We start from the raw sequence: 27,271 nt of genomic DNA, 5'->3' as shown, positions 1-27,271 counted from the left end.
AAATATTGTAGTTCCTCTCTAATACTAGCATACTAGTTACTGATAAGTCACTTCTAAACGAAAAAGAATATGTAAAGCAACGGGCATCATGACTTATTTAACAGCTGATTCGACGACTGGCGGAATAACAGGTCATGCATGTACCGTCTGAACGTCCTTCAAACGTTCCTATCGATTCTAAGAGGGTACGCGATCGTATATTACTGTGGACTTCTTTAAATCATGTCAGTTCGTCAGTAACCGTGAACGACTAAGTATTGTGCCGTGTACATTGTGTAATACTACTAATACTTATATTATTTGTTTGTTGAAGTATCACGTTAGTGAGAAAAAACAAATAAATAAATATATATATATACATAGATATATATAGATATACATATATATATATATATAAACGATATATATATAAAACGAAAAACGCACAAGAAATAGCAGACTGTCCAGATACAAAAGAAAATAAATTTTTCAAAATGATGTCAGATGACGACTGTAAAACATGGTGTCAATTACGGCAGAATGCTGTTGTTCAGCCTCTTTTGACAGGTATTTAAGTAGTCTGTTTTCATGAATAACATGATAAATAATCATTTAAAGCCGGTACTTACAAACTAACCTCCAAACTTTCTTCGTATGGATCATATTTCAATTTTGTTTATATAGTTAATTGAAATATTACGTTAATGATAGTAACTAAATAATTAAAAATTTTTATCTTTTTTGTCGTCTGCAATTTTTTTTTTTTATCAATCTTTTTTTCGGAATCGATGATGTACGATTTATTGGTGCAGTATATATTTTTCTCTTTTTTCTTTTTTTGATAAAGCCAGTACAGTTATTTTTATTATTAATATATACTATTACACAAAAATAGAATTAGAGTTAATATATAATCATTATATGTTAGCATATTTAGAAATAACTAAGATTTGTAAAAAAATAGTCTGCTCATTTTCTTATATTGCTTATAGATTACATAAAAGAATTAATAGTTAAATAATTTTTTAGATTTATATCAAATTACAATGGCATATGCTTATTGGAAAAGCGGTAAAATCAATGATTATGCTGTATTTGATTTATTTTTTCGAAAGAACCCTTTTCAAGGAGAATTTACAATTTTTGCTGGTCTAGAAGAATGTATTAAATTTCTGGAGAAATTTCAGTATTCAAACAGTGGTATATCTATACAGAAAATGTGTATAATAATGATTGATTTATTACAGAATATTTAGTTCTAATTATTTACTTATAATTTTATATTACAGATATCAAATATATAAAATCTACAATGCCAGCAACAGTAGATCCAGCTTTCTTTGATTATTTAAAAAATGTCAATCTAAATGACGTTACTATTTATGCAATGCAAGAAGGCTCTGTTACTTTTCCAAGGTTATTATTAATAATTTAGAAAAATGATTTGTAGAATTTACAATTTACATAAATTATATTGTATTCCTTGAAATAATTATGAATGACTTTAGAGATTTATTAATTTACTATATCTATTAAAGTACCAGATTCAGATACATGTATTAACATATATAGAATTCCATTGCTACGAGTTGAAGGACCATTAATAATAGTACAACTGTTGGAGACAACTTTACTAACATTGGTGAACTATGCAAGTTTGATGGCAACTAATGCAGCAAGATATCGGTTGGTTGCTGGGAAAAATATTACATTGTTAGAGTTTGGCCTTCGTAGAGCTCAAGGTCCAGATGGAGGATTAAGTGCATCTAAATACAGCTACGTTGGTTCGTCATATTCTTAATGTAATCTTATGATATAATACTGTTTTAAGAGAGTAAATTCGTAATTATAAAAAATAAAATCAATACACTGTCTTATTCTGCAATTGTACTAGATAATCAGAATGGTCCAAATCAATATTATAAAAAATAATTACATATAATATTAGTATTATTTATGTTATAGGTGGATTTGATGGTACCAGTAATGTATTAGCTGGAAAGTTATTTAATATTCCAGTGAGTGGAACTCATGCACATTCGTACATTACATCTTTTATAAGTATTGATGATTTAAAAGCCAAAGTGAGTATATATTAAATTAAATATTAGAATATTATTTATCATAAATATATTTATATAAGTGATACTAAAACCGCGACATTTTCATCAAATATTTCCAGACACTTGCTCATAAACAAACAGGAGAAGTTTTTGATCTTTTGGAGTTAGCATCAAAATATCGAGATGCTATTGCTGATGATATAGGAGGTATAGTGTCTGAAGCTTCGGATGGAGAATTAGCTGCCTTAATTAGCTATGCTATAGCTTTTCCAGAGAGATTTACAGCTCTTGTAGACACATATGATGTTAAAAGGTATGTACTGTTACTTATTATTATATTATTTTTAATTCTTTCTACATTTTCTAAATATAATTTTTTATTTTTATTGAGGAGCTTTTTTTTTTTCTTTTTTTTAATGGGACATGATCTGATATTCAATGCTGATTTTCTTTGATAATCTTATCATTAATATATGCATAATTTAGTTTGCTACTAATATTAATAAACTATTTAAAAAATTTATCATAATTATTTCTATCATAAAAATACAATGCAAATTAATATTTCACTAATATACTAAATTTAAAAAAAAATTAATGTACAAAAATAAAATATCTATATAAATTAATTGTAAATGTTAGTAATGACTTTACAAGTAAATATGTTAAGTATTTTAACTATGGATTACATGATTGTATTGTCATGTAACGTACATACTTATAATTTATAGATAATTATACTATACATAAAATATAAGTAATATTCTTAATAATAATTAAGTTAAATCTCTCAGTCTGTCTTGTAATGCTAAGAATTTATCAGGAATTTTTTGAAAGAAATAATACATGGATTATAGAATTTACATGTACATAGAATATATTTCTAATGATAACATGCTCTTATCTAATAGCATGATAACAAATATATACTGTATTTCGCAGTTATTCTAAATAAAAATTTTATACTTATTAAGAAAACATACATGTTTCTTAAGTAGTAGATAATCAAGCCTGTGTATTGCCAAAATAAAGATTATAGTAGGCATACACTATCATATTTGTTGCTGGCTAAGAAAAATGTATTTGTAGCATTGAAGCATCAGCCAAACAAAAGACCTTTATAACCAGCCTAAATGTAAAGAATAAGCTTCTAACTAAAGGATCCAGTGCATATACTCAAAATGGTGTGAAAAACAATATGCTTATATCAGAACCCACTTCGCATCACAAGAACGGCTTTTTAAGACGAGGCGAATTGGGTGAGCTCTATGTGAGGTACGATATACTCTCACTTGTCTGCTTTCTGAGATATAATGGTTTCATAATTATATCGATGAAATATTAAACGTTTTTTTAATAATAAAAATTTTAACGTTCATTAAGTTTGACTAAAGTCCTCATTTCTGTAAAGCAGACAAATTGAAAAATGATAATTCTTCATTGCATCCTACTGCTTTCATAATACAATCATTATGAAGCAAGCTTAACATGTTTTAATCAATGTAAAAGCTTTTTTATGGGATTTCATTATCATAACTTTGTGATCTTATATAGTGCCCTTCCCAATTCAGCCCCTTAAATCTTCCACTTCATTTTAAATAGCTGTAATGTATATATGTTTGCATGTGCAATTATATATAAGTCCTAATTGGGTTAATTGTTCTTATCGATTATTTACTTCACATTAATAATATGTTCTTTAACATATATGTGAATGTCTATTTTATTATTCTTCTATGTATTAGGAGTGGCATTTTAAATTTTTGTGCCGTTGCACTTGCCTTAAATGATTTGGATTATAAAGCTATTGGAATTCGTCTTGATAGCGGTGATTTGGCATACCTTAGTAATGCTACTAGAGATATCTTTGAAAAACTTGCTGTTAAATATAATATACCATGGTTTGCACAATTGACAATTGTTGCATCAAATGATATTAATGAAGAAACAATTATAAGTTTAAATGAACAGGTAAAACATGTAATGACAAAATTTTTTATATTAGCTTTTTATAATGGCTATTTCTAAACCAGGTTTTTTTAGTTTATATAAATGTTTTCATAGAGTCACAAAATTGACTGTTTTGGAATTGGTACGCATCTTGTAACATGTCAAAGGCAACCAGCATTAGGTTGCGTATATAAGATGGTTGAAATTAATGATCAACCAAGAATCAAGCTTAGTCAAGAAGTTGGTAAAATGAATATTCCTGGTAAAAAGAATGCATACAGATTATATGGTGCAGACGGATATGCATTGATTGACATATTGCAAAGATCAACTGAAGAAGCACCACAAATAAAACAGAAAGTTCTCTGTAGACATCCGTTTCAAGAATCAAAAAGAGCATATGTTATTCCAACACATGTAGAACCATTGCACAAAGTAAATATAATTTACATTAATATTCTATTTTTATATTATTGAAATGAATATTCTTAAATATGAAAAGAAATCTAAAATATTTGATATTAAAGGTTGCTATTATTTTATTTAAAGGTATATTGGAAAAATGGTAAACTCTGCGAACCTTTACCAACATTAATACAAATTAGAGATAGAGTACAAGAATCTCTTAAAACATTAAGAAATGATCATAAAAGAAATTTGAACCCTACACCGTATAAGGTAAAAAACATAAAAACGTGTATATGATATATAGATATTACAAGTAATAAACTATTTCATATATAATAATTTACAGGTGGCTGTTAGCGATAATCTGTATAGTTTTATACACAATTTGTGGTTGCAAAATGCACCTATCGGAGAACTTTCGTGAAGCTCTAGATATTTACTGAGTCTTAAATTGTTGAAAAATGAACGATGTTATCTATGATTCAAAAATATGTAAAAGTCATCCAAATTTTTGTGCGATACATTTTAAAAAAAATTTTTTAAATATTAGAGATATATTTTGTACTTCCACGAATTAGAATCACTGTTAGTTCTATAACAATACGAAATATCGTGCTACTTTGATAACATGTACAAATTCTTCGTATGTATATCTAATATTCTATTTATATTATTTTACATACACGCTTCAGTAAAATGCCTTGTTACAAATATTGCAACAATTTGTTACTTTGAGAATTTATGAACTCTTATAGAAATACAAGTAACGTTAATCTGTTTTATTTTTTGAAGGGCAAAGAGATACACATATATAGACACATAGGTATATATATATATATATATATATATATATATATATACATATACATATATATAAACTACTTAAATGCGTTTCTTATGACAAATGATTACTTATTAGTAGCGCATATAAATATATTTATGTTGTATAGTGAAAAAATTAATCATGTGATATAAATGTAAATATTGATTAGAAAATATTAAGCTTTCGGTAGCTAAATCAGATTAAATTTTGATAGTATTTTTTCAAGAAACAATATTTCTCTACCTTCATAGTTTAATTCACACCTACACACAAATTATATAAAAGTAAATTCCTATATATCATGATCACTGAGATATCACAATAATTCACATTTAGTTATAAAAAAATATATAATATTCCTCAATACCTTTAAGAAAGAATCACCAATAAAAATATTGATACTACAGAAAATAAGAAAATAATGGGTAAATTTAGGTATATTTTTAACGATAAGATAAGAATAAAAATAGGTTAGATCAGATGTTCCAAATGTTTTCGATAGGCCCACGAGAGGTATGCTTGCTGCGAAAAAGAGGAAGATAACTTCGAATGCGATGGTTGTTATCGTAGATAATTCTTTATCGGATGTACCGATTTCGCAATAAATTTACTGTATCTTGTGATCGCTTTACCCGGCTTTCTCATTATATACACACACACACACAGTTTTGACAAACATATAAAAATTTATTTGAATTAGCAAGTAAGAAAATAATTATTTAATTTTACATTACCGGTTAATAAATCTTTGAATGGCTTTTTGATCTTTAAATTTTGTATGGAATATTATTTTTTTGATTACAAATAGAAATTAATAAATTAAATTAGATATACAATCGCAAGTATATATGCATTGCGCATGCGTGTCTAAAATGTCTGTTTCAACCAATCATCGCTCTTTCAAATTTACGTAACACTGGAAATTATAACGAGGTTTTACCATTACGTTAATACAGATAATTAGCGTATATTTTCTAATGTAGAACTCTGAATTTTCTGTTCTTTTCACCAAGGGTGGCGAAAGATCGTGTTGAATAGTGATAATTCGGAACCAGAATTTTAAAGTAAATTTGTGGATCGCTGCATACAGCAACTTCACGTGATGAGATCTGTCTCGATATAACTTGTGATATATAGAAATTTAAATCTAGATTATATATATAACGCAAGTACTACCGGGCGAATGGCTGCATATTTCAGTGTATTTTCAATATCTTTTCTCTATTTCTAATTAAACATTAAATTATTTACATTTTATATCACTGAGTGTATTTCGATAGATAAACAGATTACATATAGAAAAATTCTGTTATTGTTTGTTAGAAGTACATCCTAAAAAATTTTATTTTTATTTATTCTTACATGTTCTTACTAATTCTTATTTACTATTTTCAGCTTAAATATCACATTTTCTATTGTACTTGTGCTCATTATATCAACGTATTTCAAAATTTTTAATATTTATTGGTGATTTTCTTTCTATTGTTTTTGCTATTATTTATTATACATATATTTTATATGTATGTATTCTACCCTATCATCGAATTAATGGTTACTTAAGTACTAGATATTTGTATAAATTTAACCTTTTTCGTCAATATCAGTCAAGAATTACAGCTGGATTCGTTGCTGACATAAACTATTATAAAACCACTGGTAATGAACGGTTTAAGGTATTATATATATTTAAATATTTGATTGAAAAATGATTTTCAATTGACAGATGTGTGATTACCCAGTACGAGATTTATCTGCACACACGTAACTAATAAGCAAACAACACAACTTAATATCACTCTTACCACTTCCGTACACACATACGAATAGAGTAAACTATGCCATAAACTAATGAAGTCATAGATCGAAAATTTTATCCCGTTCTATTCCACTGATAATGAACAGTTTAAGGTAACATATTCGTATATCTATTATCAGAAACTATAATTTTTGAAAATAATTAATAAATGATTATTTATATTTCTCTCCTTTATGTAAATATGTATAATATAATGAAACAATCGTACTTTTATAAAATTTGCTATAATTTATTGTTGTTATCTAATGAGAAATAATTTTATATTCAAATGTGCGATAATTTTTTAAGTACATCTAAAAAATTAATTTTTATAGATTGCATTTACAATAGTTGATTAACATACATTTTAATCATAGAAATATAATTTTGTTCATGAAAATGTTTATTTTTAGTTTTAGTTATAATTCTTATCTAGAGAGGCGTCGCAATCCCTCTCTGTTATAATGATAACACAGAACGGAATAAAATGTTCGATCTATGACTTAATTAGTTTATGGCACAGTTTACTCAATTTATTCGTATGTGTGTACGGAAGTGGCAAGAGTGATATTAAGTTGTGTTGTTTGCTTATTAGTTACGTGTGTGCAGATAAATCTCGTACTGGGTAATCATACATCTGTCAATTGAAAATCATTTTTCAATCAAATATTTAAATAAACAAGATATTAATTTTTGGTAATTATTTGTATATACATAGATATTATATCAATTACATTTAAACTCACATTAAGGAACATTCGTAAACACCGCATGTTATATTATGCTTTACTGACATATGTAAAAGTAAATCTTAATAATATATGATAATTTTATTAACAGATATGTGCATATATAAATAGAATAAAAATTATATAAAAAATATAATTTTGTTTTAACTTTACATTGAAATGGATTTTCTGATAAAGTACATTGTTTTCTTAAGTAAACATTTATTTATAAATTATTTTTACATGGGCATTCCAATATTATAAGATGAATAAAAAGAAATTTATATTTTACAGCAGCATAATGCGTCAATTAAAAGGTAAAACAAAAGAAACAAATAAGCAAAAGAAGGAACGCAAAAAGGAATTTCTTGAAAACAAGCAACGAATTTTTACAGTTGTTCTACCAACAATGGCTGCAATATTTATAATGATAGCCGCATATGTTTATATTAAAACTCGGCCAAAAGTAATAGAATATTAATTTACATTACTTTTGTTATGTATTATTAAAAAAGATTTATAACTTTAAAATTGCAAGGAAAGTTCCTGGAATTTGTTTCTATATGCAAAACAGTTTAACTGTGATCGTTATAAATCGAAAAACTAAAATATAAATGAAGAATATGATGTACTGCCTATATTATCAAAAAGATTTTATCATTAATATATGGTAGAATTATACATTATATATTAAATATTAATACCTTAGTTAAGAAAAATTATCAATCTGCTGAAAGTGATAAAATATTAATTAATACAATTATTGAATATGAAAGATTTTTTATCGAATGTATACTGTTTTAAATATTATGATACTATAATAAGACAGATATATCAAAATGCTTCTTTAATGAGTGTTTCATATCTTTGTTTCCTGTATTCTGCATGTTTTGGTACACGCATACACACACATGTTTAGTACAGAGAATAGATTGGCCTATAACATGGTGTACAGATATTAAATGTAATATACTGAATTATTGTACATGTTTGCACCATGTTAATAGCTTGTATCAGAATATATATTGTTGAAGCATACCATATCTTTGTGTGGGAAATTGCTTAAGATTAAATAAATTGTATCTAATAATTGATCTTACGAATTATCAAATGCAATTTATAGACAATTATTTTGTAAAACATTTAAGAAATAAACATGGGTCCAATATGATGAAAATATATTTTTGATATTCATATATCACTTAGTCATATATTTACCCTTTTTATCTATTTTATATTAATTGATTAAATTTAATAAAAAGAAAATTTATTATTAAATATATAAAAAATATAATTCTGATACTTTTTTTTTATTTAAAAATACAAACATTGATCGCGCGAGTAATATAGTATATATTGCTTTATGAAAGCTTTCAATTTTCGATTGTATATATTATTTAATAAAACATATTTCTCCAATTGAATAAATATTATAATTGTTATGTATAATTGTTTGTATAATGTGCGGAAAGTATTTTGTATTAAATTGAAATTTTGTTATGTGCGATAGCTTGTGATGTGCGCCAATGAAAAGTTGGCACGCACGAAATATGAGACTATCTATACAAACCACGTACACAGCCGAAGTTAGATTTGACACATTCCGGTGTTTTTAATAGTATAAGCCATATTTAATTATTTAAAGATGATATTGCGATCGGAGATAGTACCATTGTTCTTCCAAATATTATTAATAAGTTTATTTTCCCTAGGATTTACTACAGGTATATTTTAAAATTGATACTTTTTTGTAATTCATGCGAATGTGTAAATTTTAAGGTTATATTAATTGTAGAAATACGTACTTATGTTGCTAATATATTAGTTTAATTATTGTTTTTATACATTCAAAACATTGTATTGTAGCCAAAGGAACAAAATATGTAACATACGGATCTGTCCTTAAATTAATGAACGTTGACTTCAATCTCAGACTACATTCTCATGATATCAGATATGGAAGTGGTAGCGGGCAACAATCAGTGACAGGTATAGAAGTTAAAGAAGATGGTAATTCATACTGGCTTGTAAAAGCAGAATATGGAAAGCGATATACTCGTGGGTAATGAATAATAGTCATTAAAATTTTATGTTTAATATTAATTTAATATTAATTTAAGTTAACATTTTCAAAATAGTATAAAAAATTAATAACTTGTTTTTATACAATTTATCTATGTTTTAACAATAATAGGAAGCCAATTAAATGCGGGGATATAATTAGATTAGAGCATATTGCAACAAAAAAGAATTTACATTCTCACTTAGTTAATTCACCATTAAGTGGTAAACAAGAAATATCTGCCTATGGGGATTATGAAGGAGAAGGTGATAGTGGGGATAATTGGCAAATAGTATGTGAGACTGATTTTTGGGAAAGAGATGATATTGTCATGTTAAAGCATGTAGATACAAACGCGTACGTTTCTTATACTTGTTTCAAATTTTCATTTATTAATATATATTTTTTAATGGCTATTCAAATAATTTCCAAATACAGGTATTTATCCATTAGTGGTAGATCATACACCCATCTAGTTGGTCAAATGGAAGTAATTGGAGATTATTCTCCTGATAGTCGACACATAGAATGGAAAACTATGGAGGGCTTGTTCGTTCATCCAGCTGATTTCAAAGCACATCATTATGAACATACAGAGTTATAAATTTTCTTCATGTAGAAGTAATTTTTTTAAATAAATTAAGTAATCTATGCGTCAATAAGTAATACGAAGTTCTTATAGAATATGTTGCAGATATGATCCATTGTCTTATGATGTACAAAATCTATTGCTATTACAAAAAGATAAAAAAAAAAAATTTAATTATAAACACAATTGTAAATAATACTGATTTTATTATAGTTTGATGACCTAAGGAAAAAAAAACAAATATTCATTTTATATTTTCTTTTGCATTTAACATTTATAAAATTTCAAGGTAGTTTCTAATTGCGAAGGTTTATCGCAAAAGTTAATACTCGTACGGTTTATGTTATATACTCAATGTAGAGGTAATGTTTTCTGATTCTTTTTGCCTTTCTTATTAAGCAACATCCTTTTTTCTTTATTCTTGTCTAGTATAATTCTTATCTATCAAAGTATAAGCATGTTATATTTTTTCCTTTTTCTTTTTGTGATAAAAAGATGCAATATTATTTTTTACAAATTCGAATCATTTATTGGAAATATCCCTAATTCTAATATTAAAGTACTATGTTTACTATTTCTTAACGTAGTATTATTTCCTTTGTTATATTCAATATGTATACACAAATCACGTATACGTAATATACTGAGATTCTGATATTTACAATTCAATGTTACTTTCAATATTTGAGACGTAAGTTAACTTCGATTATATAAAATTATGCGAATTATGGATTATACAAATAGCATATTTAAATTTATCATTTTAATAATGTTTTTATTATTCTAATTATGATACAGTATGGAACCAATTAATATGTAATTTAGTTATATGGAATAATGTAAATATATAAATCGAAATAATCATTTTATCAAGACTTTATTTAGGTTCGATACTATAGGATATATTTATCAAAAATATAATTATCAAGAAAGAAAGACATTTCTAACGATAATCTTCACATTTATCATTGCATGTCCAATTATATTAAATTCTTAGGATTTTCTAAGAAGAATGATATTTTTGCTATTGCATGATTACACATAAAATGTTTCATAGAAATAATTTATCTTATCATTCCTATTTATATATGACGTACGTTAGATTTTCATTCTTATGTAAGTAAATTGTTAATTTAACGTAGTCTTCGATATTATGTTAAACTTTTCAAATTTTAACGGTCGTTAATCATTACTTTCGCTTTTTATATGTCACACGCATATAACCACGCATAATAAAAGAATCTATTCCAAGGACGTGAATAAAGAAATGCGAATAAAATAAATTTTTAAAAAAGGTAAGTGTATAATATATGAATATCATGTTTGGCACAATATTTCTATTACTTTTCAAATTATTTTATGTAGTATATCGATATCAATATTATATTTATACGCATTAATTTATGCGTCATGCTTTAAAGACAAAAGACGACGTGATATTAGTATCTACTGATGTTAGAAAAAGTCTCGTGATATTTTATTAAACATTACTTTAATATTTTTTTTAATAAAATATCCGAAGAAAGATAAATAGTAGAGAGATATATTTTATAATTATATATAAATATTCGTATGTGTCGCAGTATACAAGTTGCAGATCATCAACTCCTGTTAATTGTTCTCCAGCAGAGATAAGTTTAAGAAAATAAAATGGCCACCAAAGACAGTAACATTTCTAATTGGAAGGAATTGATAAGAAATTTTATGGTATTAACTTTTGTAGAGGAAGAACCAAATATTGATACTATATCATCAGAACAATCTGTTGCACCTTATTCCGAAATCATACAGCAACCTACGCATTGTAAAATAAAAGATGATTCTAACCTATATATACCTAATGATGTATATACAGAGATTAATAAACTTTTGCAGTGGCCAATGAACGTAAAGAACAAAATTCGTAAAAAGTGCAAAAAAAAAAACTATACTCATAATTTTGATACTACATACACAATAGAATTGTTTAAGATAGAAGAAAAAATATTTACTATTTCCAAAATGATAGAAATTATAATTATAAAAAGTTTTGAATTTTCATGCATATGCAAAAAAAATAAAATAAGATATTGTTTTTTTTGCAAACAAAGTGTACTTAATAATTTACAAAGATTTTATGAACATATACGTTCTTTTAATCATGTACAGAATCTTAAGAAAACGATATTAGACCACGAATGTCTTGATATAACAATAAAGTTTATGGAGGAAACCAATAAATATTGGAAATGTCACGAATGTGAAATATTATTATTAAAATATCACAAATCCGTGCATCAACGTGATAAAAATAAAAACTATAATAAAATATTTTTGAAATGTTATGAAGAATCCAAAAATCAACGTAACCATCTGATGAAAGAATTTGACAACTATTGGTATAATATTCAAACATATGCTTGTGTACCTTGTAAAGTACAATTTAAATTCAAATTAAATTTTTTAAACCATATTCATACCTCACATAATACTGAGCAAGATATTATATATGATTTTTGCATACCATGTGCAATATTATGGATAGTAAAGAAAGATAAATGTTGCTATTCATTTTCAATACATTGTGGTAATATTATGCATAAATTTTTAGTAAATAGTTCAGATTTTGTAATTGGAGAATTACCTTCGCGTGCAAAAGAATTACTTGAACATGTGGAAGAGACTACAGAAAACTTATTTTTATTATCAGAGACCATATTAAAATCTGACTTAACAAAGGAAAAATTGCTAAAACAATTAACATCTTTATTAAGTTCTGTATTCCCTAGATTAAAAATATATCCATTTGGATCCAGAATAACAGGCTTAGCCTTTGCAAGTAGTGATATAGATGTATTCATTGACTGTGGTAAATGTTTTTTTCTTTATGAGAAAATAAGTAATTAGTCATCTAAAAACCAAGAATGTTTGTTACAGAAGGGGATGCATATGAATACAATGAATGCGATAAATTCCCATCTTTAACATATTATATGGATATTATCAAAAAATGTTTACAAAATGACAAAGATATTTGGGATGTGCAAGAAATATTAAAAAAAACTAAAGTACCTATTATAAGATTAAGACATAGACAAACTGGATTACAATGTGATATTTCCTTTTCTAATGGCTTATCAGTTGAAAATACTAAATTAATTAAGTAAGTTTATCATAGGATATCACTTATTTAAATCTTTATTCATATTCTTACATAGTCTTTATTTTAGATCCATTAATGAAGCATGTCCATCATGTAGAAAATTAATTTTATTTGTTAAAAAGTGGCTATCTTGCTGTAGTTTACCTGGTCTTAATTGTATTACGAACTATGCTCTTACCTGGCTTGTTATATTTTATTTACAAATTCAGAAGTTTTTACCAAGCATTAATACTTTAATAAAGCGGAAAAATAAATCAAGACGTATTTCTGGTAAGACAATGTGATGAATTTATAGTTAACAAACGTAACTTTTTTTTATACCATATGTAGATAAATGACTATTGTTAGTTTCTTGTTTTAAAGTCTAGCTTTTTTATAGGTTGGGAAACTGGAGTCGACCATGAAATTCTTGATGTAGTTGTGAACAAATCTTTTATTCAACTACTAAGAGAATTTTTTATTTTTTATGGTCATTTTAATTATAGGGATTATGTTATTTGTCCATTGATTGGTGATACAGTGGAGAAAAAAAATTTCATAGATATTTTTACATTACCAGAAGCAATGGATCTTTACATAGAATATATTCAAAAATCAGTCAATAATGAAAGTTTTCGTATTGATTCTTCAATATGTATACAAGATCCATATGAGTTATCACATAATTTGACAAAAGCTGTAGCACCTATAACATTAAGAGCTTTCAAACAATATTGCAAACTGAGTGCAAATATTCTGGATAACATATTGTAACCATAATATGAAATATGAAAATATGTATCAGTTAATATTTCACATTATAGAGTAGATTATTATTAGGTATTATTTTATAAGCTAAGTTATAATCTTAAAAACATAAAGAAAATAATATTAATAGTTATACATTCTTAATAAATTTTCTTGCATGCAAAAAGAGTTAGTAATGAATGTTAAAGTTGGCATATATTTTTTACATTTGTAAAATATTTTACTATACAAATAAAAAATATTTTCTTATATGATATATGTTTTTATATAATTTTTATAAATAAGATGTAGACACACACAAACTTTTTTTTATAAAAAGAACATACATATAGGTATATATTCCTTGCATCATTATAGTAATAGATCAGTTGATTTTTTTAACATTTCATACATTGTTGCTGCAAAGAGAAATAATTAACCGTTTTAAAATGAGCACGTTTTAAAACGAAATCATTTTTATTTTTGGTCATAAAAAGTATACAAAAATCTAATAGATTTTTTATAATTAACTTTATAAAATAGAAAAATGTATACCTTAATTGACATGTAATATCTTGCAAAAAAAATAATAAAATATAAAACCTATTTGGCATAGTTTAAAAAGATTAAAATTCCAACATTTTATTAAAAGTAATCATCAAAATTCATATCATTAAAAAAAAATAAAGCTGTGTAAATACAAAATATAAGTAAAATAGTAAATTTGAAAAAGTAAATTATTATTGTATAATGTGTAGTATAAATGATTAAGATGAATCTGTTAATATTTCTGCACTTTTACTACAAAATATTCTGAAATTATTTAAGGTACTTTTTTTTACCATTACAGTAAGATTATCAGATAAATTAAATGGATCCTGTACACACATAGGCGATAGACAAAACAATTTTGGATTTTTTGTATTTTTAAGATATTGAACATATGGAGCCATATCATTTGGTAATAAAGTTAAATCTGTAAATATTTTCCTTTCTATTGTCTTCCCTAGTAATGGGCAAATTATTTTGCTTCTGTAATCAAATTCTGCATAGAATATAAAAAATCCCAAAAGGAGCTTTATAAAAGGAAATTCTGAAGTGTCTCTAGCACTAAATTTATATGATACTCCTGTTTGCCAGCCTATAAAAAAGAAATAAAAAAAAAATATAACATTGTACAATGAGTAACATATAAATAAAAAAATTACTTATTATCACATAATATCTATTATTAGAAAAACTTACCATCTATAAATTTTGATTTATTATTATCTTGAATGAGTTCGGTAACACTTGGCAATATCAACATTATTTGTAAATAGAAAATAATACACCAGGTTAATGCATAATTACTTATACAAGGAAATCCTGATAGACCGCAAAATGACAACCATTTTTTCAAAACCAAGATTAATTTACGACATGGTAAGTAAATCTCATTGAAATGTCTATAATAAAAATATAGATATTAAATTTGTACAATGGTACAAAAAGGTAATCATTTCTTCTTACTTGATCAAATTTGTACTTTCCACATCAAGACCATTTTTAAACGAAATTGTGCAATGTAATTGCATTGGTATATACCATACTTTCATGATAGTTGTTCTATCATCCAATATAATCTCATTTACATACCAAACTGATGGCTTTGATGAGAGGATACTATCAATTGTTTCAACTGTGGTTTCAAGTGAATAATTTTTCTTATGTACACTTGTCCCATTATATGTATTTACTATAAAAAATACATTCTTTATTGATTATTTTTTTAATTAAATTATTTTAAACATAAGTAATTTTTCATAGATCACTAAGTTTTATTAAATAATAAAACAATAATTTAAAATAAACTCACAGCAGTCAAGAAATATATTAATATCACTATCTGGAAGCCCTGAACCACAAATTCTAGATCCATATGGATAAGCTTTCACTACGTTAAAAGTTGATACTGTATCATTTTTTAAGCGTGTCAATATTTCATTTTCTTTGCTTTTATCTGCGATATAAGAAAACTTCAATAATTCTTCAACATTCTCTTCAACTGAGATCAAAAATCTTTCTGCTTCGGGTGGAAATTTATTTGTGACACAAGTTCCATACGAAATCATAAATTGATGTTTTGGTGTTTTACTATGGTTAGAATAAGATAAATTATTGCCATACCACAGAAGTGAACATGGAACACACGAATGGTAATTAGCATTGCTTGAATTCAAATGTATACCATTCTTATTCATATGTTTGGCAAAACATATTTCTGAAGAAAATTCTATTAAACAAATATCGCAATAATACTTGGTAGTATAATACCAATTATATTTTATAAATGTCAAAATATCATTATAAAATTTTGAGCATGTTTTTTTCCATTTGCAATAATATGATGCATGATCTTTCAACTCAATATGTTTTGATAATGATTCATCAATATTTCTTATCTCAGTATTACATAGCATACAAGTTACAAATTTGTCAATACTATCTTTATTGTCTTCATTAATAGAAGCAAATATAATGAACTCTTTGCGATCTTTTTTAATATTTATGTCAATTAAACGTATAAGATGTTCAATAGAAAAAATATGATCATAATATATTTGAAAATTATTAGATATATCTTTTTGACAAACTAAACAATAGATGTTGTTATTTTCTTTGAATATAGATAAATACACGCTTGATTTAATTTCTTTTGCTGTAAAAAAAATACATTCAGTGTCAAAACTACAAAATTCTGTTTTTTTTTCTTGTTTTGATAATTCTACAATAGGCTGTGTATGTTTATCTTGAAGTGTTTTATTCATCAATTTATTGTTTTGTAAAATGGTTTTTTTTAATTTGTTTACAATTTTTGTTTTATTAAATGCTATAGTCTGTGAAGATCCAGGACTTTGTATCTTTTTTTCTTCATTTGAAATATTTTTATCCGAATAATTACTTGTGCTTGTCAAATGTATAATTTTCGTTGGAGTTGCTTTTGTTTCATTTTGGTTTGCAAATTTATGTCTTAAACGTACATGTCGATTTAAGTGGCTTTTTATGGAGCCTTCATTAATCATAATAACATTACATTTATTGCAATATAAGCTATCGATGAAAACATAAATTTTATCAGTTTCAATTATCCAAATTAACTCTGTAGGTATTTTAAATAAACAATTTTCAATTGGTACTGTTTTTTTAAGTGGAATTATATTCTTAATTGTAAATGTTAATTTTTGTTGACAGTGGTATTTGCCGTTGATATGTTCTTTAAGATTTTTAGTCCAACCTGATATTTTCGTTTGACATATGAAACAATAAAAGAGCTTAGTTTCTAAATATATTATGCAATTAGATACAAAGCTTTCACATTTATTTAATATTTCTGGATTGTTTAAAAATACATCATCTACATTGTTAATTAAAGACATAAAAGTAGTATGTTTTTTATCATTTATATGAACAAGAATATCGTCCCAAGAGAATGGTTCATATATAACTGTACATAAAGAACAATAAAGTTGACCCTTATGAATTATTAGAAAATTTTCGAAATACCGTTTATATTTATCCTTAGGTTTGTACCAAGGGGTTAATTTGTGTGTTTTTGCATGATATGTTATCAATTCCCAAGTACCTGTAACTTGACAAATCTTACATTTTATTGTAATACTTTTTGTTATTTCAAAATATTTTATGAACATTTCCATTGCTTTAATATGACTCTCTTTGTTAACATGTTCTGCTGTTAAATGCTTTTCAGGGATAATTTGATTGCAAACGCGGCAAAGATATTTATTCGCTTTATTTACTTCGATGATTTCTTCAATATTTAAATACGTATTCGCAAGATTCTTTTCAGATTGTGCCATTTTATGCATATATGTATGACAATAGCCTTTGTATATCAAGCTGTGAAAATATACAGATGAAAGAGAATTGAAATATGTTATCTTAGTTGAAAATGTTATTTATATCTTTCTATTATTTATTTGAAAAAAAAAAGCTGAGATTGTTTGATATATAAAATCATTTTTCAGTTACCTATTAATTACGATTAATAATATATGTTGTAATCAAATAAAAGTCACTTTCGTTTATCACTCGTTCCTCAACGACAACGTGCAAAGATGCATATTGCAAAGACACATTTTTTTCTTAGTTACTACAGTTAGTTAACATAAAGTTATTACATTTATGGGAATTCCTCAAATTCATTTCTTGGAATCATGAAGGATTACTGACCGTATATATAAGTAAAAATTTAGATATATCACGTGATACATGTTTAAAATGGCGGAAAGAGTTTCTTGAAAGTCATTGATGGTCACTGTTCATTCTATTATAATATTTAAACATAGCAATCAACAAAAGTAAATATTAGTATGTTATTGCTTTTATGTCAATATATTAAAATTTTCTTATTCTACGTTTTCCATTTTCAAATAATTTATGTTTAGATCGAAACGCGTTCGAAATAGAAATATTTATATACTGTCACTTACATTGTTTTAATTTAAGAAAATGTTGCATGTATACTGTCTTGAATGAATCTTAGTTTCGTGTATATAAATTTGGTAAAGGTAAAGTATCTAAACAATATATGTAATTTGTAGAATTGTTTTTATTTTTTAACGAATTGTCAACCTTATCTGATAAAATATCTTGCTTCCATATATATTCCATTGCATATTCTTCTTTTGGCATACAAGATTTTTTACAAGTAAATATAACAAGTATCCCCCAATCTATAGAATTAATAACATCTTTGTAATTAAAGAAATTCAACAATTGAGGCATGATCTACAAAGAAATGAAGGTAGTTATAGATTATAAAATATTATACGATATGATGCGATACTGACCATCTTTGGAAGTTAACCTACTTGAAACTCAAATTGTCTTTCTGTACCGCACAGAGAACATTTTGGAACATCTTTAATTTTTGTATTACCTGAAATATACAAAATTTGTCCATTTCGTTCGTACCTAAAAATTAGAGAAACATTATATACTTATTTATAAAAATTATAAATATGTTTCAAGTATGATATACCTTAAGACTTGTTCTGGATTTTGCTCAATTCTTGTACGGAATAAGGCAAATACTTCATCTTCATCCGCATTGGCCATTTTTGATAAATCTTCTGTATCTTTCTCAGTTTGAAAGAATCCTGTTTCTTTAAGTTGTGTCATAGATTTGTATTTTGCCATTTCTTTTTCTTCTACTTCGCTACAATCCTCATCATCTTCGTTTGTATTTTCTTCGGTCTCTATTACTAGTTCGTATTCGGGAAAGAGAAAACTGTTACTTATATTCACATTATTACCACAATTATGTTTATGATACTGTTTCCAATCATAAATTTGATGATCACGACAACAATAATTTACAATTTTGCATTTTGAACAATGATTTGGTGCTGCAATTCCACAAACACAACAAGTTTTGCACCAAGTATCGATACCTATAAACAATTAAGTACAAATGTAATAAATATAATTGATTTACGAAATAAATAAATTTGATTAATAATATAATAATATTGTAGTAATATTATATTACTTTTTATACTTACTAATATCCGTTTTCCAGTTTTCTTCTTCTACGGGTGGTTCGGAAGGATAGAAGGGATTAAATCTATTTAGTTGGGAGCGCAAAACCTTTAAATTCCCATTTTCATTTGTTTTACAACAACTTGGATCTTTACATATAAATACATACAACGTTCTATGAAATGCATCATTATCTTCTTCGTATGGAGCATAAATTTGACATAGGAAAATACACGGACGTCTACAATATTCGCATTCAAGATCCTCCTTTCTAGGTATATTTTTTAAATTTAACCAGGCTGGTCTACCACCTACTTTACTTGGAAAAAATCTACTTTCCAATCGCCAAGGTTCACATTTTTCAACAAAACCTAAATCCACTGGCATTTTGTGAGTATGCTTTTAAAAAAAGTTATTTACAATAATTTCCTTTATCATAACACGATTTAACGCACGCCAAGTGGATATGAATCTTAGGTTAGGTCGTTACAAAATAATGTGCCATCTCACGTGAGAATTAAAAAGTTATATTAATTCGATCGATCGGTTAAGTAGATTTCGTTCGGTTCGCTTGTTTTTTTTTTATTTTTAACATAGGGAGTTCCTTTATTATCGGAATTGTGGCAAAGTAGGTAGTATAACAACCTAATAATTTATTGATTCTTAAACAAATATATACCGCACTTATAAATTCGGGTAGCTACATATTTTTATACGACTGTAGGAATATAACACGGTCAATACAGTCTGTATCATTTGTAATACGCGATAGCGATGAAATTTGAGTTTCACGCGAGCCGAATCATTCCGAAAGTGCACGAATTCGTACGAATGTCGGCTGATCAGCACTTGGTTATTTTTACCGCGTACGCGTAGCGAGCGTACATGCGAGAAGATGTTCCCTTGGATCGGTTTCTTGGATCATCTCTCCTTCGCGATAAGTGATACATAAAAAAGTGTGCAGAGTGAATCGATAAGTCTTGTGATATTTTTAAATCTTTATTATCCTTTCATCCCAGGACAAAGTATATTTTCTTCGAAGAACTTAAATCAAGAAGGTATCGAAGAAGTATCTTCGAAAATTTAAATTACGCGGGTAATTGCCGATCTTAAAAGGGAATCTAGATCAACGCGATATGCATTATACGCGAGTTTTCACGCGAAAGATTCTATTTCAAGCGCACGTGGACACACACAGATTTCATTGAAACGAACGAAATGACGTCGTCGCGTGCGAACGTCGACTCTCTCGTTAAAGAATACCGGGAACTTTTGGAGAAGAAAACGCATAATGTATGCGAATATCGCGATTGAGAAGGTCGAAAACGTCGACACGACGAAACAACGAGGACACAAGGGGAGAGAGAGACCGATCATATGGTCTAATTTTAATGCGAGTTGTTTTACCTTAGTGACCTAAAAATATCGGTGAAATTCGATTAGCCTAGAGCCTGCCGTCTTCCGCTGCCTGCGGCATGCGAGGAGCATCTAGCTAAGTATTTTTAGGAAAAACTCTTCCAACATTTTCACGAACGAAATCGTTTTACACTGGATATACATATATACGTATCAGTTGGCTCATCCTTTTGCTTTTACAGCCAACATAGTATCGATGACTTTCAAAGAGAATTCAATTTTCTGTATTCGATCGAACGAAATGCGTCGATCGATCGATCGCTCTTTTGCGAACTAATCCGGAAAGTTTTTTTTTTTTATACCTAAAAGGATGATAACGAGTTTTATGGGATAAAGCATTAACTTGTCGAAACTTTTCGAACCAAGCAGGTACGCGTTTATATGCATACGTGTGTGTTTATATATATATATATGTATATATATATGTGTATATATATATATGTATTTATAAATCATTTCAAAGATTTATGAACGTAGAAGAAAGTAATGGGAAGTAGGATAGAATCGTTATCGAGCATAATAAACGAGAGATCAGCGAAGACGGGAGTGTCGTCGTTGCTATCGTCGTCGTCGTCGTCGTCGTCGTCGTCGTCCTCGTCGTCCTCTTCGTCATCGTCGTCGTCGTCGTCGTCGTCGTCGTCGTCGTCGTCGTCATCGTCGTCATCGTCGTCGCCGTCGTCGTTAGAAGATAAGACCGTTTGTGGCGATTTCATGGGAAGAAAACGTGTATCAACAAAGGTGAAGAAAGAAGAGGCTGACGAAGAAATTAGGGTAAAATTTGATCATCAATTTCATTTTTCAAAATAGATAATTGTGTCCCGATTGGTATCCCGCTGTTTTTTTCTTTTTTTTTTTCGTTATATCAAAGTCAATTTCAGGCTGTATAATGTACATATATGCATGTACTATTTATCTGCATGTACTTTATTATTACGTATATCGCGATCGTCAAACTAGCGTTTGAAAAAGAACAGGAAATAGAGTCGTATCGAGATTCGAATGAAATTTATCGACAGATCAATCCATGCTCGATGATTTCTCATGGTTTTTAATCGACCTTCATCGTGTACAATGATTCTAATTTAACTCGAAATTTTTTTTGCCACGAAACGGTTCTAACGAAATGTTGAGATATTGAGATGTAACGAGATATTTAGAAAATAAAACGATACGGATAATAGCATTTCAAAAGAGAGATATACACACACACGTACACACACACACACACACGGAGTTACGTAGAGCGAAATTGCAATTTTGAAAAAGATTATGACAGCGAGGAAGCGCAAGGATGGTGGTAATATGTCGCTTTCATGGTTTCAAGCATCACGTTATCGAGTATACAGTGTCTCCTCGCGATACCTGTTCGTACAAAGATGAAACGGGGTATACATGGGAGAGAAGCAACGAGTTTCATGTTACTCTCCTTCGCCTGATTTATTCGAAATCATAATAGGTTGCAATACGACACCCACGGATCGGCTCTCATCATTATACCTTTCGCCTTGCGTATTCACCTGGTTGCAATGAATTTCTGCGTGAGATGGTTCTTGGAAAAGTATCGAAACGATACATCCGATACCGATACATCAAATGATGAGAGAAAGAGATAACTTTTGGGGTTGCGAATTTTCGTCGATATACTGTTACACTTAAATGCGTTCGAATTTTATTTCGAATATACGTAGACCAGGCGCGAATTACATAGATATAATTAATTCGAATTCGTTTAGAATTCCAAAATCCAAACGTTCGTGGAAATCATTAGCTACTATCGATCCCGCGCTAGTCGATAGACGTCTATGAAACTATTCGAATTGATCAGAGTACGAGCTTCAAAGCTGCAGCATCTTGACAAAGGAGAATGTACGAGCGATGCGTTCTTTCAAGCGAGATCCAATTTTTTTCTTTTTCTTCTCGTTAAGAATTATTTCGATCCATCGACTTGACATTGAAACGCAGCTCATGACGACTGTATGCGCATATATAGAGACGATTGTATCGATTCAGTTTTGGCACGACCGAATCGAAGAGCCGCATTAAACGAGGAAGAAAAAGGATAAAGAGAGAAGGAAAGGGGAAGCAAAAAGGAAAAAAGAAAAGAGAGAAAAGAGAAAAGAAAAAGGAAAAAAGAAAAGAAAGAAAGAAAAAAAAAAAAAACCGAGAGGAATCGCTAGGTCGGATCGCGTGTCGAGGTGAAATAAGTAGACTGGCTTTTACTTCGAAGCTTGGGACGGGACGACTAATGCCGGGCAGATAGAAGAAGAAATAGTAGTTAATCGATGTTTGTTAATCCGTGGCAAACGACCGGCCACACACAAAGTCCACGTCGATATGCCGATTGTGTTCGCGTGCACTGGGAAAGCGCACCTGCGTGCCAGACAGCGCGAGTACCATACTCCTACAACTTGATAATCGTCTGCTCTATCCTTCTTTCTACGATTCACGGTCTCCCGATGGATCGTTTCGCTTATTAAACGATATTCTGGGATCTGTCGGTACTGCAACAGTGATTTAAACGTCTACGTAGATATACCGTTATATCGATCCGTTTAATATTTAGGATCTGGTTAAATTTCGAAGGTCCTTTATCGATCGATTAGCGCCGATTTAATAATACCATCTCGTTATCATCATTTTCCCCTTATAACATCGAATATATTATGTAAAACAGATTGTATTGGATTCGCAAAGAGTTTCTATTAGAAGATGGTGTCGTATGACTCGTGATTCACGTGATTCGTTTCAAATCACCGTTTCTCTTTCGCGTTTTAAAGGAAATCTTGCAGAGAATCGTTCGTTGGTTCGTCGTTGGTTCGTCGTTGGTTCGTCGTTGGTTCGTCGTTGGTTCGTTCGTTCGTCGAACCTCGGCTGCGAAGGTTCAAGATTTATCGTAGCATATTACCTTCGCTCGACCGTACGATATACCAGCATAAGAAGTGTACGATGCACAGTGTAACTGAAACGAGTCGACTAATGGATTGATCCGCACGCCACGTGATATCCTCGATTTCGTATACCATATATGAACACAGATATACGCGCGTACATACATCGGAGTACATATGCGCGTACTGGTTATATTTATACCCCTCACCGGTACATGTAGATGGACGTATACATGCAGACCTCGGAGTATCACGTTCTGTTTCTCCGCGAAGCAATACGCGAGCGCACCGGTTTTCGGCAAGATAAATAAATAAATTCACCCTTTGTTTTTTTTCCCGTCCCTTTTTTTCCCGTTTCGAACCTAAGTCGGATCCTTAACGAGAATTCAGCGCGTTGGCGTATCTGCAACGCTTATATATACTATACGCGTTCTACCATTGTTTTTCCTTAACGAGGCGGATTTTAAATGAAACCAATTTGTTCGCGAGTATACTCACCGACGCGAGGAGGAATTTTAACGCGCCTCGGATTCGTGCGAATGCCCAGACACTTGTGCGATTTATTTATTTATTTTATTTCTCCGTTAAAGAGCCTTCCGAGATAGCGAACTAATGAATTAAAGAGATTTGTGGCGTCGATGATTAATCATACCGACGTTGATCCTTTTTTCCCTTTCTCTTTTCTTTTTCCAGGAATATGCAGCAACGGCAATGAGTGAATTGTTGGGATGGTATGGCTATGAGAAAGTCGATAGTGGCTACACCAGAGGCTTAAATCTTGATCACTTTGCACCCGTTGCAACTTCGAAACATCCCTTGCCTCAAATGGATCGACAGTTTATATTCAACGGGGCTTCGTCGAGATCGCCGATGGCGACGAATCATCAATCGGCCTTTTCTCATTCTCTACGAACGAAATTACCACCGTCGTATTATTCTAACGAAATTTCGAAGAGTCCCGATAAAGTTCCGGCGACTTCTTCCTTAGAAATCAAAACTGTACCATCTACCTCACGATTACCTTATCACAACGATTCGACTTCGAGTAGTCCAGGTGAATTATCGAAAATGTCGATGTGGAACTTTGATTAGAAAGTTAAATTTTCAAAAATCGAATATCGAACAAGACGTTCGTTCTCTTTCCTTTTCAAAATTAAAGAGAACGTTGAGTCGATCGAACGCAGGATGGGACGATTATGTCAAATCGGAAATCGTGCGCATCCACGCGAACCACGAGCTTCTCACGGAACGGTCCTGGCATGTAATTTTCTCGGCGTCGTGACATGTTACAGATGAAATGACGGACGTCGGACACAGAGTAATATCCTGTTCTTGGTGCGGACGAATCGGTGAGACGTGGGAACCGGGAAGAACGAATCCACTCTCTTGCGGAATGGTCAATGCTTTGGGACAATTTTGTAGCGAGGCATGTTTCGCCGCTGGCCGAAGAGCCGCTTTCAAGAGAGCTCGTACCTGCGATTGGTGCAGACACGTACGAAATCCGATCAGTTACGTCGATTTTCAGGTAAGACTTAACATCTGCTCGATTAACGTTTCAAGTAGCATTTCCGTTATTCCATTCGACCGAATTTCCTTTTTAGGACGGCGAAAGTCAGCTTCAATTTTGTAGCGACAAGTGCTTGAATCAATACAAGATGAACATATTTTGTCGAGAGACCGAGACTCACCTTGCCCTCCACGGACTCACCGCGATACCTTCGAGCGATTCTGGAAAGGGTGGTGGACTGATCACGCCTGAGCTTTGGCTTCGAAACTGTCAATCGCCTCGTAGTTCGACGGAGGAAATTCTGATCGTCGACGACGAATCGATCAGCAGGCTCTCGCCTTTGTCGTCTCAGAACGTCGAAGTCGATCGCAAAGAGTCCATCGATGTTGCGAAATCTGAAAATTTGTCTCTCAAGATAATAAGAAGAAATTCTTTTTGTACGCGAACAGACGTTAATACGACATCGAGGGCATTCATAAGAAAGATGGAGAACGCGGACGAAAAGATGAGCGAGGACGGCGAGAGTGTTCGCGAGACCATTAAGGAATCGTTGAAAGATCAAGAATATCAAAAGTATTATCATTGCGCGAACGATCGTATACATTGTAGGCTTCCTTATTCGGAGTCGAATTTGTTAAACCTGAGCCAATCGGGATCGTCTTTCGTGGATCATAACAAACAACGTATCATGGGAAGCGTGATGGACGGTGAATTGCACGACAGGCATCAGATCTATAAATCTGCTATCGAACAAAAAACTGATATACACGTGAAGGACGTGAAAGGATTGCGAGGGAGAGAATCCAGAAGCCGGGAAAATATTCGATACTCCCAGCAGAGAAAATTTCGTAAATCGTCCTCTTGGATTCCGGAGGCATCTTCCTCGCCGATACGATCGGAGGCGGCACCTTCGCCCGGCTCTTGTACCGACGAATCCAGGCAACGTAAATATCCCTCGGATCTCAGAATGTATACCGAAATGCCATCGGTTCATCCTGGTCAATCTCAATTATCGGCCCAGGCTCCGTCCTCGTCGTTGTTACCTCCCGTGACGATACTCGTCCCTTATCCGATACCGATACCAATTCCAGTTCCTATACCTATACCACTTCCCACATCGGTCTTTGCCAAATTTCTGACTGAGAAGAAGGAAACGTCGTTGAACAACACAGATTCCGATCGAAAGAGTTCTATCTCGGACAATTTAACGGATAGTGTTATCTCTACGACGGATCATACGACATCCGTGAAAACCAGTTCCCCGTCTACTCCCGCGGGACCAGACAAGTGTCACTTTACGGTGGTTTCTTCCAATAGCGACAGTGAACATTCTAGCGCGATATCGAGTAAAAACATCGTTTCGAAAAATTCTACGAGGTCATTGAGAAAAAAGAAACGCGTTAACGAGGATACAGAAAGTGCCGATCGTCAACCAAAGCGAAGAAGTAAATTTCTAACGACCTAGGAATTTTGCGCAGCGTTTAGACATTTTTATATTACTTCGATTCGTTTTGTCATTAAAGTAACTATTTTGACGATGACTCGTGGAGGTACTCAATTAGCGTACTTGTATGTAGCGTGTCCTTTCGTCGTTGTATTTTTTTTTTCTTTTCTTTTTTCTGGATCCTTTACTCTTTACATTATCTAGATC

General features: G+C 29.8%; 6 protein-coding genes across 21 annotated transcripts; 5 read left to right on the top strand and 1 right to left on the bottom strand.

Annotated features, from left to right (window-relative positions):
- Positions 1 to 113: 113 nt before the first annotated feature.
- LOC127068963 (nicotinate phosphoribosyltransferase) lies at positions 114 to 5,854 on the top strand. 7 transcript variants are annotated; one of them, XM_051005448.1, is made up of 11 exons: positions 119 to 546; positions 1,009 to 1,179; positions 1,269 to 1,395; positions 1,552 to 1,763; positions 1,945 to 2,063; positions 2,162 to 2,355; positions 3,132 to 3,317; positions 3,788 to 4,022; positions 4,107 to 4,427; positions 4,542 to 4,670; positions 4,747 to 5,854. In XM_051005448.1, the coding sequence occupies exons 1-11, from the start codon at positions 474 to 476 to the stop codon at positions 4,822 to 4,824; spliced, it is 1,845 nt and encodes a 614-aa protein (XP_050861405.1). In that variant the 5' UTR covers positions 119 to 473; the 3' UTR covers positions 4,825 to 5,854. The 7 variants fall into 7 exon arrangements, with proteins under 7 accessions (XP_050861413.1, XP_050861409.1, XP_050861405.1 ...); XM_051005449.1 differs by having other exon boundaries at positions 123 to 546; positions 3,788 to 4,013; XM_051005456.1 differs by lacking the exon at positions 1,009 to 1,179 and having other exon boundaries at positions 114 to 546; positions 1,518 to 1,763.
- Positions 5,855 to 7,378: 1,524 nt separating this feature from the next.
- LOC127068982 (single-pass membrane and coiled-coil domain-containing protein 4 homolog) lies at positions 7,379 to 8,927 on the top strand. Of its 3 annotated transcripts, XM_051005509.1 has the most exons (3): positions 7,379 to 7,714; positions 7,859 to 7,960; positions 8,041 to 8,927. In XM_051005509.1, exon 3 carries the CDS (start codon positions 8,048 to 8,050, stop codon positions 8,225 to 8,227), a length of 180 nt encoding a protein of 59 aa, XP_050861466.1. In that variant the 5' UTR covers positions 7,379 to 7,714; positions 7,859 to 7,960; positions 8,041 to 8,047; the 3' UTR covers positions 8,228 to 8,927. The 3 variants fall into 3 exon arrangements, with proteins under 3 accessions (XP_050861466.1, XP_050861465.1, XP_050861464.1); XM_051005508.1 differs by lacking the exon at positions 7,859 to 7,960 and having other exon boundaries at positions 7,383 to 7,714; positions 8,044 to 8,927; XM_051005507.1 differs by lacking the exon at positions 7,859 to 7,960 and having other exon boundaries at positions 7,446 to 7,714.
- Positions 8,928 to 9,186: 259 nt separating this feature from the next.
- Positions 9,187 to 10,593, top strand: LOC127068975 (stromal cell-derived factor 2). Its single transcript, XM_051005498.1, has 4 exons — positions 9,187 to 9,470; positions 9,613 to 9,808; positions 9,941 to 10,165; positions 10,247 to 10,593. Exons 1-4 carry the CDS (start codon positions 9,392 to 9,394, stop codon positions 10,410 to 10,412), a joined length of 666 nt encoding a protein of 221 aa, XP_050861455.1. The 5' UTR covers positions 9,187 to 9,391; the 3' UTR covers positions 10,413 to 10,593.
- Positions 10,594 to 11,499: 906 nt separating this feature from the next.
- Positions 11,500 to 14,454, top strand: LOC127068960 (uncharacterized). 3 transcript variants are annotated; one of them, XM_051005445.1, is made up of 5 exons: positions 11,500 to 11,692; positions 11,981 to 13,245; positions 13,317 to 13,539; positions 13,607 to 13,809; positions 13,919 to 14,454. In XM_051005445.1, exons 2-5 carry the CDS (start codon positions 12,048 to 12,050, stop codon positions 14,290 to 14,292), a joined length of 1,998 nt encoding a protein of 665 aa, XP_050861402.1. In that variant the 5' UTR covers positions 11,500 to 11,692; positions 11,981 to 12,047; the 3' UTR covers positions 14,293 to 14,454. The 3 variants fall into 3 exon arrangements, with proteins under 3 accessions (XP_050861402.1, XP_050861400.1, XP_050861401.1); XM_051005443.1 differs by having other exon boundaries at positions 11,503 to 11,692; positions 13,314 to 13,539; XM_051005444.1 differs by lacking the exon at positions 11,500 to 11,692 and having other exon boundaries at positions 11,713 to 13,245; positions 13,314 to 13,539.
- Positions 14,455 to 14,688: 234 nt separating this feature from the next.
- On the bottom strand, positions 14,689 to 20,330 carry LOC127068949 (programmed cell death protein 2-like). 4 transcript variants are annotated; one of them, XM_051005406.1, is made up of 6 exons: positions 19,979 to 20,330; positions 19,833 to 19,894; positions 19,310 to 19,721; positions 19,140 to 19,242; positions 18,298 to 19,056; positions 17,982 to 18,165 (listed from the first exon to the last, which is right to left on the bottom strand). In XM_051005406.1, exons 1-5 carry the CDS (start codon positions 20,194 to 20,196, stop codon positions 18,808 to 18,810), a joined length of 1,044 nt encoding a protein of 347 aa, XP_050861363.1. In that variant the 5' UTR covers positions 20,197 to 20,330; the 3' UTR covers positions 17,982 to 18,165; positions 18,298 to 18,807. The 4 variants fall into 4 exon arrangements, with proteins under 4 accessions (XP_050861361.1, XP_050861363.1, XP_050861362.1 ...); XM_051005404.1 differs by lacking the exons at positions 19,140 to 19,242; positions 19,310 to 19,721; positions 19,833 to 19,894; positions 19,979 to 20,330 and adding exons at positions 14,689 to 15,406; positions 15,511 to 15,713; positions 15,778 to 16,003 and having other exon boundaries at positions 16,124 to 18,165; positions 18,298 to 18,765; XM_051005405.1 differs by having other exon boundaries at positions 19,833 to 20,330.
- A 344-nt stretch (positions 20,331 to 20,674) lies between these two features.
- On the top strand, positions 20,675 to 27,161 carry LOC127068958 (sine oculis-binding protein homolog). Of its 3 annotated transcripts, XM_051005437.1 has the most exons (5): positions 20,675 to 21,594; positions 21,689 to 21,996; positions 24,807 to 25,167; positions 25,406 to 25,638; positions 25,715 to 27,161. In XM_051005437.1, exons 2-5 carry the CDS (start codon positions 21,712 to 21,714, stop codon positions 27,083 to 27,085), a joined length of 2,250 nt encoding a protein of 749 aa, XP_050861394.1. In that variant the 5' UTR covers positions 20,675 to 21,594; positions 21,689 to 21,711; the 3' UTR covers positions 27,086 to 27,161. The 3 variants fall into 3 exon arrangements, with proteins under 3 accessions (XP_050861394.1, XP_050861392.1, XP_050861395.1); XM_051005435.1 differs by having other exon boundaries at positions 20,675 to 21,996; XM_051005438.1 differs by lacking the exon at positions 21,689 to 21,996 and having other exon boundaries at positions 20,678 to 20,867.
- Positions 27,162 to 27,271: the final 110 nt, after the last annotated feature.

The sequence above is a fragment of the Vespula vulgaris genome, chromosome 14, assembly GCF_905475345.1.
Source record: "Vespula vulgaris chromosome 14, iyVesVulg1.1, whole genome shotgun sequence".
In the NCBI taxonomy this organism is placed as follows: domain Eukaryota; kingdom Metazoa; phylum Arthropoda; class Insecta; order Hymenoptera; family Vespidae; genus Vespula; species Vespula vulgaris.
Note: the sequence above shows the minus strand (reverse complement) of the source record. Positions and strands in the feature narration are given on the sequence as shown.